Source organism: Asterias amurensis, chromosome 1, assembly GCF_032118995.1.
Source record: "Asterias amurensis chromosome 1, ASM3211899v1".
In the NCBI taxonomy this organism is placed as follows: Eukaryota; Metazoa; Echinodermata; class Asteroidea; order Forcipulatida; family Asteriidae; genus Asterias; species Asterias amurensis.
In genome coordinates, this window is record NC_092648.1 from 25,043,856 (window position 1) to 25,060,061 (window position 16,206).

The window sequence follows — 16,206 nt, forward strand, 5'->3', positions numbered from 1 at the left end:
CCCCTAATCTCTTGAAAACCATTTTTCAAATACTTGCGCATTTAATAAAAAATATTTAAAAATATTGCAGGTTTAAAAAGTCATGTTTAATCGCTTAAATGAATAAAAAAAACACTGCAGCCACCCATTAATAAGGATTTGAGCAGACCATTATGCCCAATGTACATTATGCACTAGTGTGCATTCATATTAACATACCACCCATTCACGTTTCAAAAAAATCATATTGTCCCAAACAAAACACCTGAGTTGTTAAACCTGGAATCAACTACATGTCAATGTACTTCCTGGTCGGTGTGTTCACATTTCCTGCAGTGAAGCGCTATGCTTCCAGATTAGCAGGCCAGTAAAATGTTTGAGGTGTTCATAGGTGTTAATATTGTGTGCATACCTGGCTGGAAGCAGTTTATAGCGGATCTTAATTGATATCACTTCCTTCAAATTGTAAGTATACGTATGTATGTACATGTTAAGATTTTGTTTATTTATTGCTTTTATTTACTTACCTTATCTGTTTGTTGATTTCTGCTGTCTTCAAAAAGAAAAAAACACATTCAATGAGTAGTTTTTTTTTTTATTTTAAGTTTACACATTTTGTTACCCACTGGTTCTTTCAGAGCTTCCACAACTCAGGTGAGAGTTTTTTATGTACTTAGTGTTACCACAACCCTTATTAGATTAAATCTCCACCATGCAAAGTTTTCAAATCCTATTTGTGCACACGATGTTGGCACAATACTTACTATCCACTGTGTCCACCATGCAAAGTTTCAAATCCTACTTGTGTACACTGTGTTGCCACAATGCGCCCCACGCCCCAGGCCCCCCCCCCCTCGATCTGCGCCTGCAAGCTTCCAGGTTTTTAATGATTTTTCTAGACGATTGTTACACAGGTTGACAAGTTGGCACTATAAAAAACCTTGGGGTTTAGCAAGCTGACTAAGAAAAAGCACCACTGAGAAAAATTACATCAGGTGTGAACACAAACATGGGCTGGCAGTGGGGTTTAAATTCCCCAGGGTTGTTAGTTTCATGGGAAATGCTTTAGTGTGAAAAGGGCTTGTATTGTAGTCTGCCCGACAATTGCTTTCTGTACCATTTTGTTATAGTATAGAAAACAACGGAGTCGAGGGAATGTCTTTTTAAATTGGGAAAAGCTCTGAATTGGACCAGCTGGAATTCAAAGAAAGCAATGTTTATGTTTTATAGTTTTCTGTTTTCCAGGTTGGTCTATTTTTCACTGTAGGATCAATATTACCACAATGGTTTATCAATATAAGAAAAACCATGAGTGAATGGGTCATGAAAACCTACATGGATGTTATTGATTCTGTCTGTGGATGTTGATGGTAGAGTAATAATTAATATTCAACAATTTTTTTTTAATTTGTCTGTATCTTTTGCTTTTCAAAGTTAGCAATGGAAGATAGAATTAAAGGTACACTGAATTACAGGGTACATTTACGTGTACATGAACATGCAGAGTCATACATTGGCAATGACTCGAAAACCTATGTGTTACATAGATGGTTATGGTAGTATTTTATCCTGGGAAATTGTTTCGTCTCAAGTCCCTGTTAATTGAAAATCAACAAACGGTTGTCAAACAATTTAAATCTCCAAAGATTATGAAATTTGTACCTAAAAGGCTAATTGTTGTAAAGATGATAATGGTATTAAGTATCCTGGGAAATAAATTGTCTCCGAAGTGGCCCCGATAATTAGAAGTCAATAAAATTATGTCAACAATTTCAAATCTCCAAAGATCGTTTAACTTGTACATCTGAAAATACTATTAGTTATAAAGATCTTAAGATATGGTAGCAAGCATCCAGTGAAATTATTTTGTCCAAAGTGCCCATTAAATAATAAAAGTATTTTAAACAATTTGAATCTCCAAAGATCGCCTGGAGACAATGTTCAAAATGTTTCGTGGTGGCCCTCAATATGGCCAGAAACTCAGTTGGTACCCTGCACTGTCAACTCGCTAACTATGCCGGATAAATTCAACTCAGCAACCTTGATGAAAAAAAAGTAGCAGTTTCTTGCTGTTTTCTCAAGTTAAAATAGGCTCTGTATTCAACTGAATATCACAGTTAACTTTGATTTTATCATTGCTAATGATTTTGTCTATAAATCAGCATTAAACTTCCACAAAAACTAAGCAATGGCCCTACCTTCATTCTTTAAGTCAAGGTCAACAAGTGAAAACTAAAAGGTTAACGCTTTGACAGACTCTGTTTCCGACTGCAATCATGATAAAGTAAATGGGTAATTTGTACAAATATAAACTCTGTTGACTTTTTCTGTGTGTAGTTTGGCTATGAATCATACACTGTGGTTTTCCCTTTTTGAACAGAAAGATAGGCCTAATTTGTTTTGATTCTGATATTATCTCCCCTTGATGTGACTACCCCCTTGCAGTGCAACCCCCCTTTGCCCCGGATGAGATTGAAGGCATTGAACACGTTTGGTAATTGTCAACGACCAGTATTCTCACTTTGCTTGGTGTATCCTACATGTATCATATGCATAAATTAACAAGCCTGTGAAAATTTGGACTCAATTGGTCATTAAAGTTGCAAGAAAATGATAAAAGAAAAAGCACCCTTGTGAACAAATTAGTGTGCTTTCAGATAGGAGTAAAAGGCTTCTGGCCAGAAGTCTTTTATTATTTTAGTGAGAAATTACCTCTTTCTCAAAAACTACGTTACTTCAAATGTTTGATACTATTAACAGCTCTCCAATGCTTGTTACCAAGTAAGGTTTTATGCTAATGTATATTTTTAGTAATTACCAAACATGTACAGTGCCTTTAAATCATCACTCTAAAGCAAAAGTGGAAATCGTTTTTCCAGTTGTCGTAGCTCATATCCTGAAAGTTAGAAACTCGCTAACTAAACTCCAACATCCTCCGAAGTTTAGAGTTGTTGTCTAAAAACAACAGGGTATTCCAAGAAGAAATGACTTTCCTCTTCCAGCCTGTCATATCTGATAACTAAATAATCATCAACCCACAACACTCCTCCCAGTTTACAATAGCTCAGTCACTGCTTCCATCTACCCACAATCAGAAATCAGAAACTTACAATGATGTCATCCACCTAATCTAAATATAGAGTTTCCTGCATTCCAGCTTAAAAAGAGCCGGAATGTCAGACAGGACTCAGAAGACCTTTTGGGCATATTTTCCTCAACTACCGCGCCGCCATCCTCACATTGCTGGTAAAATCAAAACAGACTGTTTTTTTTATATCTTCCTTCGAGAGGGCAGATCTTGGCAGGGGAGTTTACCACATCTGCACCGTGCATTAATTTTGGGCATCTGGGGTTTTGAATACCAACTTTTTGTGAATCATTTTTTTTCTTCAAGAGTTGTGATTTGTATATTTTTGAGAATGAGGATATCAACGGTGAACATCTCGTTAGGTAAGACATCTTTGTATTGATTTTAACGATGTATAGGAGAATACTTTTAGATTCTGCTGTACTGTCAAACTGCATGACAGTCATCTGAACTGAACTTTCAATTGTGTACACACCATACATTGCATAGTCTGAGGTAGGATACTAACTTCTGTTGCTCTGGCTACAATTGGCAAAACGTTTTGAGATTTACATTATAGTTCATTGCATTTTATGTTTGGAGGTTTGCTTCTTTGAAGTTTGTTTGAATCATGTTGCGAAGGGCCTGTATTTTTACACTGTTCCACAGGTCAGTGAGTCTAGATTCGGGTTTAGTAGACTCAGGACTGAACTAAATCTGCCGGTCTTGTGTTTTACAAGTCAATAACATTGCCTCACTGTGTAAGATCTTGAACAGAAACGAAATATGATAAAATCTTGTCTTTATTTCTATAGAAGGAATGCAGTACGTGTCATCGACCACCATCTTTGATGAATTAACATCTTCGATGTGTTTGCGCTGCGCGTGCACTTTTCCCCTTGTTATGACATCAAAGATGACCGTCGATGACATGTATTGCAATCCATCTATTGAGAGTGAAACAAATATGAATACCCATGAAGACAAATGAGATCAAAATTCTCTTACTTTGCACTATCAGGAAGTGTTTCTCTCATTTTGATTCTTTTCTTATACAAATATTTCTGGTCCAGTAAACATTTTGAGATAAAAGTCCAGTGGTCCTATAAATTTTCCCAACAAATTCTAGCCCTATTGCAGCATGCACATGGTGTGAGGCCATCTTTTGTCAATCAGCTTGTGTTTTTGCAATGTGTTATTGATGTCAAGAAGGGAAACCTCGTTGTCATTTTACTAATTTATTTATTTCACTTTTTTATGTTTTATTTTCTTTCGCCAAGTTGAATTTATAAGGGCATTTTGCAAGAGATTGAAATGGATATGTTTGCAATGATTTTGCTTGTTTTTAAAAACAACATAATTTGTTTTATTTTGGGATGGTGACATATGATGTACAATGTACATAAAGGTGTGTACATAAACGTTGAAGAATAGAACTTAATATGCACATGATGTCATTGTGGGAAGGGAGCCCTCACCTACAGGTCAAAGGAGGCTGTTCATTGGCCAATCCTGTGTGCCGCACCTACAAATCTGTTTGCTTCCATTTTTCCATTGCTGCAGGATGACGTTAATGCATCAGGTCTATTGAAAGTTAAATTTCCATCTGGGATAACAAATATATAAATATATGTTTTTCCTGCTTCTTTCTGGATCCTTCCCTTAATCCCTTTCCCCTCTCTTTTTCTATAAATGGATATGTATTTGTTTGTACTTGTTTTATGCCTCTGAAGAAGGTCCGGATTGGATCGAAAGCTAAGGCCACCTACCCTATTCATTAAATATGTTTTTACCCGTACACCACTGTGTAAAAAAAAAATGTATACTCAGTACTTTCCAAACATCCTGTGAAAACGAAATTGAACAAATCATCAGTCACCATGTTTTACTTGGAGGGAATCAAACCCACAATCTTTGGCATTACTGAGCTTGGCCCAGTTTAATAAAGTCTGTAAGCACAGAAACTTGCTTAGCACAGCAAAATATTGCTTGACAGAAACAGATTACCAGCCAAAATTACATTAAGTTTACATTATTGAGACTCGGGTAGTCCACTCATTTTTTGCTTAGCAAAAAAAAATTGTCAAGCATTATTTTCTATGTAACAGCTTTATGAAATTGGGCCCAGATGTCTTACCACTAGACCACCGAGCTTGTTACATTGTTGAGTGTAGTCGTTCCCTACGTGCAGTATCAACTCGGCTGAACTTGTCTCTTGCTCCGAACTGAACTTATTGATGAGTTCCATACAGCAGCGTCAGTAAAAGTCATCCTGGTTATCTTAGTTTGCCTTACCGCACTTCAACAGCTGCCATCACTTGTACAGATTTCATGTGTAATATAAAAACATAGTATTTAGAGAGAGAGAGAGTTGCTATCTCCTATGTCAACTGTATTTCCTTTAGTTTCTTCAGCTTGGAGTCTTATCTTTAGGTGAGAGCATGCCAGTCGCATTGTTGACATTCGTATGTGAAACATTATCAACAATGTTGTGTGTGTAGACAGTCCTTTCTAATGACTTGTAATTGTATGTAATTATTATGTACATCACTACATGAGCTTTGGTGTGTGTTGTTTTTACACAAACACATGGATTTGGTGTGCGGAATACCACAGATGACTTCTAAATCTCAGTAGATATTTAGGTAGCCAAGGTTAGGTTCATTAACATTCCAAACAAGGATGTTTGGCACAACTAAAAAACCTTTCCTGTATTCCTTCATATAAGCAGGGATGAGGACTTTTTTACTTTTATCCGAATCGAGTCTGTTTTTTTTGTTTCAGACTGGTGAATAAATAAAACCAGTTGTGTTTTACTTCAGATATAATGAAATCCTGCTTACTGATCTACTGAGCACTGAGGATTCTGTACCTGAAAGATTTTTCAAATAGGGCCTATATAACTGTAGGGGTTACCAAAAGGTGAAAATGCCGTCATTTCAACCTACCTCCCAAATTTGGTTTTTAGTTTCAGACCTTTTTGTCAGCAAAGACTCTAATCCTTGGTATTATCTCTTTTCTGAATTGAATTGAATTCTTTCAAAATACACCCAAAAAATTCCATACTTATATGATGATAGGAGGGGATAAAACCCTATCTTCCTTCAGTAAAACTTAACGAAACTGTTTTCTCCTCAAAGTAGATATTTTTACAAAATAATTTTATTATCAATATGAAATATGGGGTTTCCCATAATTTTTTGTTTACATTTAATGTTTCCCAAGATACCAGCTTTCAAAACTTCCCCGTCCAAATTTATCACCAACTTTGTAGTACCTCAAAGCATAATTGGTTACTGAGTCATCATGAACTGTTCAATGCCAAAGAATTTGAATTTAATTTCTTTGAATCTGACATTGTCGCCAGTTTCCCCAAGTGTACACAGAGTCATACACACAGGAATGCCAGGTATCTCGAGCCAGACAGTCTTTAAGATGAGCGTATCTGGTATTCATCAATTAATTCACCTGATTTCATCACCGCGCTGCCGCTAACTGGACGTCTTGACCTTGCGTCTTGACTCTGGTGATATGGTCGACATTGAAGAGGTTTGAAAGAAATACAGTTACTTAACTCCTGTCAACTCCTTTTTTTATTTTAAAGTTTGTACAAATGTACACTTTGATGTTTTTGTTTTAGAAAAGCAGCGTGCATGTATTCAGTATGAAGCAACATTGTTGAAATAATAAGGCTGTATGGACCCTTTCATAGAGTTGTTAAGCACAAAAAGTAACTAAGCACAAACAATTATGTGTACCAGAATAAAGTTACCAACCAAACTCCCCTGTCACATGTGTAATATGTGAGTGGTATCCTGTGCATTTCTGCTAAGCAGACTATTGTAAAGCAATTCTGCTTAATCAGCTCTTTTAAATTTGGCCCTGGTGTTCTGATCAGCAGAGTGTGGGTTCCAGTCCAGGTCTGGACACTTGTGTCCTTAAAGGGACATGTTGCCTTTGGTCGGTCGAGTTTGTCTATGGAGAGTGTTTGTTAAAAAAATAGAATATAATGATCCATACAAGCATGCCTGAAATTTGCGTGGTTTTCCTTTTACTTTGGAACTAACACGATCGGCCATTTTAATGAGTCAAAAACTTGACTCCACAAATAGGCATGCTGTGTTAGATCTCGACGTATAAGGAAAACCCTGCAATTTTGAGGCATGTTTGGGTGGATCGTTATACTCTACTTTTAAAACATCTTTCTAACCATGATATACATTTTATAACAAACGCTTTCAAACGCTTTTCATAGACCAACTCGCCCGATCCAAGGCAACGTGTCCCTTTAACTACAGGCTGTACATGTAAAGCTGAAGGTTTGGTGTGTTGCATATACATGTAATGTAAAAGAACCCAGTGAAGAATTTGTGACTTGTCCTGGTGTTTCTAGCCTGGTCTGGCAGCAATATGCACCACCACCTCACCTTGTATCTGTTTCAAGGTGTAGTATTAAAGTTGCTGCATCTCATAGAATTAGTCTTAATCTCCACCAGATTGAATAATTCGGCGCCAGGAGTGTCATTTACGACTGACATGGCGCATTATATGTACATTATTAATCACATTATGTTGTTTTGGTGTTTGTTGGGTGGTTAAGATTAAACATATTTAGGAAATGGTATTATGAGGTCATGAAGGAAGTTTAATACTCTATGACCTGGTCAGTATCTGAAATGTTTACCTGCCGCTATGTCAGTTAGAATGAATCCTAACGTACAGCACATCCTGCCAGTATGAAAAACACAAAGTGTACACTTTTCTTTTTCAGAGATTTCAGATGGTTTGTTGTGTTCCTCGTTTTATTCATTTAAAAAAAAAATATATATATATTTACATTTAAAATATTGCAACTGTAATAAAGAACTGGTATAATTCCCATAGGTTTGTCATATGTGCGACATTATTGCATCAGAAGACATTAGAAAAAAGTTTGAATTTTGTTGTAGGTATTGAAATTTTAATTTTAATAATTCTTTTGTTAGTTAACATCCGTTTGCAATTTACAGTCATTTAACCTTTATAATAACACACCAACATCCATTCATAAAAAAAAAAAAACAAGATATCCCAGCTATTTTCATCCCCTGATTGCTTCCCCGTAAAGACCCGTCTCCTTAAGCCATCCGCCTGCTGCTTTTTCTCCAAACTACAAAAATAAGATGATGACAACATCCCGTCTGCGTTTATGACCAATCGACTCAAGCTGAGAGGAGTAGTGTAGATTTACATGTACTCCTTATCGTCACATACACTTTGGCATCATCCACGCGCACTGATGATCTTATCGTCTTGTATAAAAACCTCCAGTGGTTAGACATTGTATCTCACTGACACATCTGTGTGGTATTGAATCTACCAGCAGCCTGGTGTTTGCACAAGGACCAGAAAAGCTTCATTTGCCAAGCTGTTTCTCAATGTCTTATTGTTCTTGGAAGAGGAAGTCAATGCCGCATCTCCGTCCTTCATTGTGTTGGAATTGTTTGCAAGCTAAATAAGGAAGTGGTTGAAATTTAAACCAGGACTTTTTGTATAAAAACCACGCAGTTTTTGGAATCAGTTGATTTGTTTATTTGAGTGGTAGCTGAAACCTGGTGCTAATCCTGGAGTTGGATATTCACTCAAGACCAAGTTTAAGGATTTTTCTTCTGTTTACGAAGAGTTTAGTCTTAGACTGTCTAGGTCTTTGGATTGAGATTAGAACGTGACTTTCAACCATGAGTGTTGTGAGTACAGAGATGGAGTTCCCTGCGTGCCATGGTAACAGCGGAGTACCGACCATCAAGACTAGGTCCGTCATGAAGCTGACTTTGGCTGATTCAGACGACGACTTACTCGATGAGGAAGGTGGGGGGTAAACTTTGTATTCCAATGTTTTCCATTAGTTAACAGTGGTTTATTTAGACCGAATATAGCACTCTATTTTACATGTATGAATTTCGTGCCATGTCTTATTGTAACTACGCATACGGCACTGATAGTGATAATAGTGGTGTAGTGCTATTTTTCCCTTACCTTCTACCTCTAGGATTCCGGTTCAAAACACACCAGGGAACTATGTGGATTGGGTTTTCAGTCCCTGACTGCGTGGGTTTTCCCTGGAATAATTCTCTGGGTTTTTCTCCCATATCAGAGTAGCTTGAAAATTATAAAAATGTACAGCACTTGATACTGTCTCACAGTAAGTGGACCGTTGGGCTCCGATGAAATGACAATTTAGTTTCCGTCACATATGACTAAAACATTGTCATGACACGGCGAAACATGCAGAAACAAGCGTGGGTTTTCCCTTTATTTTCTCCCGACTCCGATTACCGATTGAGCCGTAGTTTTCACAGGTTTGTTATTTTAAAGGAACACGTTGCCTTGTATCGGACGAGTTGGTCAAAACAAAAGCGTTTGTAACCGTTTTTTATAAAATGCATATGGTTGGAAAGATGTTTTAAAAGTAGAATACAATGATCCACACAAGTTTGCCTTGAAATTGCGTGGTTTTCCTGTTACTGTGCGAACTAACATGGTCGGCCATTTATGGGAGTCAAAATTTTGACCCCCATAAATGGCCGACGTGTTAGTCGACGAGGTAAAAGGAAAACCACGCAATTTCGAGGCATGTTTGTGTGGATCATTGTATTCTACTTTTACAACATCTTTCTAACCATATGTATTTTATAAAAAACGGTTACAAACGCTTTTCAAAGACCAACTCGACCGATCCAAGGCAACGTGTTCCTTTAAGTTGTGATACATGAAGTGTGGGCCTTGGACAATACTGTTTACCGAAAGTGTCCAATGGCATTAAGCAACAACAACTTTCAATCCTGGCCAAAATGTTTGGGCCACCCATTCCCAACGTTACATAAAACCATTCCATGTCCACTTCCCCCTGACAAGAAACATTCTCTCCCCCATTCCCTGTCCCCCCCCCCCCCCCCCCCGCTAAATGTTGACTGGAATGCAGAGCAATCAGAATCAACATTGAAAGGGGGCATGGGGGCCCCAACGAGATATGGCCGGGATTGAAGACTTAAATGTTTCAGATCTGGTGGCAGCAACTTCTTTTCAATTCCTTTGGGTCCGAAACATAAATTATTCCAGAAATACTTCAAAATATGTGATCTGTGTTTTGTCCTACATGTAGGGTCTATTCATGTTGTATTTAATTCATGTTGTATTCAATTATATAACAAAACTTTACTGGACAGAACACTTCATACAGTAACGATTGGTTATTTTGAACCTGGTCGTCACTTTTTAAATATTTTTCATTATTAGTGCTGGTATTTTCTGTTTCTTTCGTTTCATTTTCTGTCTATTTGTTTACCCTTTTTTTTTTTTTTTTTTTTTTTTTTTTTTTGATATAAGGTTTCCTTGTTTCTTGTGTGGGTGTGATTCTGTGGGTCACATGCAAGACATTTTTAATATCAGCTGGTTTATTGTTTCCACTATCCAGTCTAAATAATATTGCTTACACTGTGGGGCTTACATACATATAACTCATAAAGTTCCAGCACAGCTCCAGGAGTTCGACTGGTTGAAGTTTTGTTAGTCTCCATCTCAGCAGCTGGCTAGCATTCTTCTAGTCTCCGATCGTCAAGCCACTGTAGTTTCATTTTGATGCCCCAATAATGCTTGCAATGCTGTGTGGTAGCCATTGGACAGTCAATCATGTAGCCTTGTACCAACAGCAAATGACCCATAATCACCTGGCTATATTAGGCCAAACGAATGTTGAGGTTAAGGTGGACATTCGGCTTGTATAGACCGTTCTCATGCTGCCTCCATCTTGGTCATGTACCTCGTAACGAATAACAATAATATTAATGCTAATTATCATTTTGAAAATAGGAACCAGACTATTTTGTTCTTCCAGCCTCATTTTGGTAACATTGATATCAATAGGGGAAGTTCAAGATGGCTGCACCATGATAAAGGTCTATGGGACTGTCAAGTCCTCTTAGAAACATCATTTGAATACCCTAAAACAACAGTGTTTGTGATAACGCAAGCCCAAGAATATGTAGCCCCCCTTCTGACCTTCTGCTTGATGTTGTTTTTATTGCATAATCACCCCATAAACTAATAACATATAAATTCTTGTGGGTATTCTACTTGCAGATGCCCAACATTAGAATCATAATCATGGAAGACAATCTTAAAGACAGTGGACACTATTGGTTATTGTCAAAGACCAGTCTTCTCACTTGTTGTATCTTAACATTATGCATAAAATAACAAACCTGTGAAAATTTTATTTCAATTGGTTGTCGAAGTTGTGAGATAATAATGACAGAAAAAACACCCTTGTCACACGAAGTTGTGTGTTTTCAGATGCTTGATTTCGAGACCTCAAATTCTAAACTTGAGGTCTCAAATCAAATTTGTGGAAAATTACTTCTTTCTTGAAAACTACATTACTTCACCGTGAGGCGTTTCTCACAGTGTTTTATACTATCAACCTCTCCCCATAACTTGTTACCAAGTGAGGTTTTATGCTGATCATTATTTTGAGTAATTACCAATAGTGTCCACTGCTTTTAACTGCCTTCTTTTTTCGCAGTAGTGCAAAACTATGTTGAATATTGCAAGACAAGTTCTCAAAAGAACATAAAAATCTACCCAGCAAGTAGATATACATGGTGCTACTGCAAACAAAATATACAGTGATACCTCGCCATGCAATGCTTCAAATCCCTTTATATACCTTCAGACAGTTAACATTTCTGAATGTCTTGTATGTAACTGCTCAAGTTCTGGAACTTGCCCGATATTATTCTTTGATAATTTGGCAGGAGTCAGACAGTATTTATTCTGGATAAGTTGACGGGGGTAAGATCTAGAGACGGTGGCCCTTGTAGAGAGCTCCTTTCATACGTAAGCAATTTAGCAAGGATCCCTTGCTTAAGTATAGCATGGTTGTAAAACTATACAAAATGTACCTCGTGTGAAAGGACAAAAATAATTTTCTGCTGTCCAGGTTCTCTTGCAAAATCTTGTCAAACATTGCTACATTTTACAACCATGCTAAAATTAAGCAAGGGACCCCAGTTAAATTGATGTTGTGTGAATAGCGCTTAAGTCAATCTGCTTTGATGTTTAGTTTTGAACTTATCAGAGCATTCGCAGTGGAGTCACCAATATTAAAGTTGGTTTCATCAAGTAATAAACCACAAGGGAAGTGGACTGGGTAAATTTCAAATAATTTGGGTCCACAGTCGAACAACGTAAATTTAAAATGATTTTACAGAAGTCTCAGTTTATGGGAAGCAATGGTTTACAGAAGTTAGTGGTGAAAGACTTCCCTATGAAATATTATTCCATGAAATGCTCTACTTTTTGAGAAAACAGTAAAACAATATCAATTCTCGTTAGCGAGAATTACGAACTTATTTTAAACACATGTCATGACCTGGCGAATTGCGCGGATACACGTGTGGGTTTTCCCGTTATTTTCTCCAGACTCCGATGACCGATTGAGCCTACTTTTTCACAGGTTGGTTATTTGATATAGAAGTTGTGATACATGAATGTTTACCGAAAGTTGTCCAATGGCTTTAGCAGAAACATTCCTTTTCTATTCCTGTCAACTTGAAGTACAGATATTTGTACTAATATGCACTTCCCCAATTAAGCATAGTTTTGTTTCTCTTTTAAGAAGTACTAATTTTTCCATGATTTTTTTCAAATTGCGGTCATGCAACTACGGGCACAATTTCTCAAAAGCAACACCGTGACAAAGAGTCTATTGGCCTTTTAATAAGTAACACATGGAGGAAGGTCTTTTTATAAATTGCTTTTGGAGTTTGATAAACATAGAACATGCTGTAGTTTTATCTGGTGTAGCTCACTTCTCCTTTCTCCGCTGTGCCACAGAATTCCAGGCCTAAAACTTCCCGTTTGATACTGAACAATTCAGTAAAACAATAATTTGTTTGGCCCTGGGGATCTGGGAAAGGGCTTACACAATAGAATACAACTTTCGTTTCATCCATTTTTAACATTATTTGGTATTTAGGGTGGTATGCCTAGTAATACTAGTTTGTTGCATTTATGCGATGATAACCAGTCATGGAATTACACACAGGCCACTTAAAGGCCATGGATTCTGTTGCCCTTGGTCTTGGCTTTGGTGCACCTTTAAAAGTTTAGCATTGACTTTAAGATTGACTCCAATGGAAGCGGCCTTTGAAAATGAAAATGGCCTTCATGCCCTCTCAAAGATGAAATTCTAGGCCTTGATAACATTTCAAAAAGACAACAACCCTCCCCCAAACAATAAAAAAATAAAAAAAATAAAAAAATTACCACAACAAATTCTTATTAAATGATTATGCTTGGGTACTTACCTGAAGTTTATTATCATTATACAAGCCCTCTGGAGGTGGGAATGCACCAGCTGCGGTAGTCGGAGGAGAACGCATATTGATTTTGAGCTTTAGGACATTAATGGTACACATGGACAAAATGTAGGCAAGTTAATCTATATTTAATCCCAAGCAATGAGAATAACGACTTGATCAGGATTCTACATTTAGTCATGGAGAATCAATTATTCTAAATAGTTTTGATTTCTATTTGTATTTCCTACAGCGCCATCGAGAGGGCCTCCTCCTCCGAGCCAGACAACCCAGATCAACTTCCAAGCTGAAGAAGAGGCAAAACAAAGGTCAGTGATAACTTGCTATCAAAATGGTTCCTCGTGAAGTGCTTTTATCTCTGTGGAAACATGACGTCATCATCAGAATAATCTTGGATGCGCCATTTGGGGGGCAATGTTATTGGGGTTATTCAGTGAAGTGCGGATTTTAGGCAATGCAGCGTTTACTCGTAAACCTATTGCCCACCAAAATAGTGAGCGTGGCACAGTGGCCACGTGTGATGTGCGTGCAAGGGGTCAATACATCAATTATAGGCAAAGTATACCTTTGGTTTTTGGAACCGTTCGGTTTGTTTTAATCCTTTATAAATGTTGATGGGGCGATTATGTCCATGCAGGAAGAAAAACCTGTAAATGGAAAATACGATCTGAGAAACGTTTCATGCAGAAACATTTTCTCAGATTGAACTGTTTTTGTATCCCTCTCTCTAAAACCACATTCCTTTTGAAAGGAATTGTTCTCAAAATGTATTTTTCACTAGTCCTGAATCATGTTTAAGATTGGTAGCTACTCCAAAAACTAATGACCAGAAAAACTTACTTGATGAGAAGCGCTGTTGATAGTATAAACTTTTTTGAGAAAGGATTCCCTTCAAAGTAGAAATTATCTGGATAATTCTGGACCCCCAAACATTTGAATCTAACAAAACGATTCAGGCGGCATGAATCTTTGCTCAGATTCAGGGTTGGTCTTTATTTGCAAATGCTGCGGCCACAGATGCGGTTGGTACCCACTGTAACCTCTCTAAATGTGGATGTTCAACGTTCTAGTGAAAATACTGTGACTCAGGACGGGACGTTTAGCTACCTTCATTGTGCCCATTTGAATCATCCATGATGAAAGAAGATTTTTTTCCGGACTCTCTTATTTACAGGCACTGGGCACTATTGGTAATTACTCAAAATAACTGTTAACATAAAACCTTACTTGGTAACGAGTAATGGAGAGCTGTTGATAGTATAAAACACTGTGAGAAACGGCTCCCTCTGAGTAACATAGTTTTTGAGAAAGAAGTAATTTTCCACGAATTTGATTTTGAGACCTCAGAATGAGATGAAATCAAGCATCTGAAAGCACACAACTTTGTGTGACATGGGTGTGTTTTCTTTTGTTTGTATCTCACAACTATGACGACCAATTGATCTGAAATTTTCAAAGGTTTATAATTTTCAAATTTAATGCATATGTTGAGAAACACCAAGGGAGACAACTGGTCTTTGACAATAACCAATAGTGTCCAGAGTATTTAATGTTGTGAGTTTATTATAAAGGGTAGCTACACTGAGTTGCATGTCACGTCAACTACCGAGCCCATAGGTCTCGGAAAGCACTGGGTATCATACAAAGTCCATCGTACATTAGTGCACATGTTGGCAGCGTTCTCTCTTACCATGGTCCGCTGCCCACATGAAAGATAAGAGGACAAGTTAAAATTCACTCCAAGTGGTCCGGCTGGCTAGTTTGAAAAGCATCCCCATCTTCCTACAATACGGACTAGTGGATAAAGCTGATGGACTAGTGAAATGACAAGCTAACTGGTCCTGCTGGCCAGTCACTGAAAAAGTTTTGGGTAAACCTTGGTCAGTTGAAATGAAATGAAATGAATCATTTGTTCCCTGGTGTAGGAATTCAATGATATTTTAGTCCCATCTGATCCTCAATCAACATTGGTTTCCAAACTATCTTCAACTTTGCTTTTACTTCCAATAAAACCAAATAGGAAGAATTGAGTAACGTAATCCGAGTTCACAGACCGCACAGTCATTCAACGAAGTTTTAAAAAAGAAAATGTTTCAAAAGACGCAGCAGGCACTGTGAAAACAGGCAGGGTGTAAAAGAATCTTGCTTGCAAAACAAGAAAATTACATATTAAAGATACCCCTGCTAAATGGCAGTTGTTCAACAGTGCCCGCTGAGTGGGGTATTTCCTGAGTATCGGTATCATGAAAGGAGAGTCAGACAGGCTTCAAATTTGAAACCCCCCCCCCCCTAAAAAAAAGAGAAGACCTTTGAGACGTTGTTATTTCATCAATTGTCGGTTTCTTCTAGAGAGCAGACGCTTTTTCTTTTTTAGTTGAACCAATATGGAGAATAATAAACGTCATGTGCTTTAATCACATTATGTGAGGTCGATGGATGGGAATGCCTAGTACCGGTAGTTCAAAATACATGATGAGGTTTACAGAAAAAGAAAAAGTTGGTTATTTTTTTTAAAGATGTTTTTAAAAGATTGTTTTTATGCTTGGTTGTTAGATTCGATAACCTTCAAGTAAAGCATTAACAATCATTTATACCTGAAACTTGCTCTGTTTGTTGTACATTTATAGAGGCACAAAAACTGTCTATTCTCCGGTTGGTTCTAAACACTTAAAATAAATACTAAATAAACATAATATTCACAAATACTCAAAAGTCTGTGGATTTCACTTTCATTGAAATAACACCACGGCATAGATAACTTTTTTTGGGTGTTAGATTAGCAACACAAATTAAATTATTTTG

The 16,206-nt window shown here is 37.3% G+C and overlaps 1 protein-coding gene across 6 annotated transcripts in view; it reads left to right on the top strand.

The window, feature by feature from the left end:
• Positions 1-16,206, top strand: part of LOC139934256 (uncharacterized) — a 72,907-nt gene that overhangs the window by 40,399 nt on the left and 16,302 nt on the right. For all 6 annotated transcript variants that reach the window (XM_071928475.1, XM_071928473.1, XM_071928471.1 and 3 more), the window contains one exon: positions 13,637-13,712. In XM_071928475.1, the coding sequence (XP_071784576.1) occupies positions 13,637-13,712 (76 nt within the window). The remainder of the gene's footprint in view (positions 1-13,636; positions 13,713-16,206) is intronic.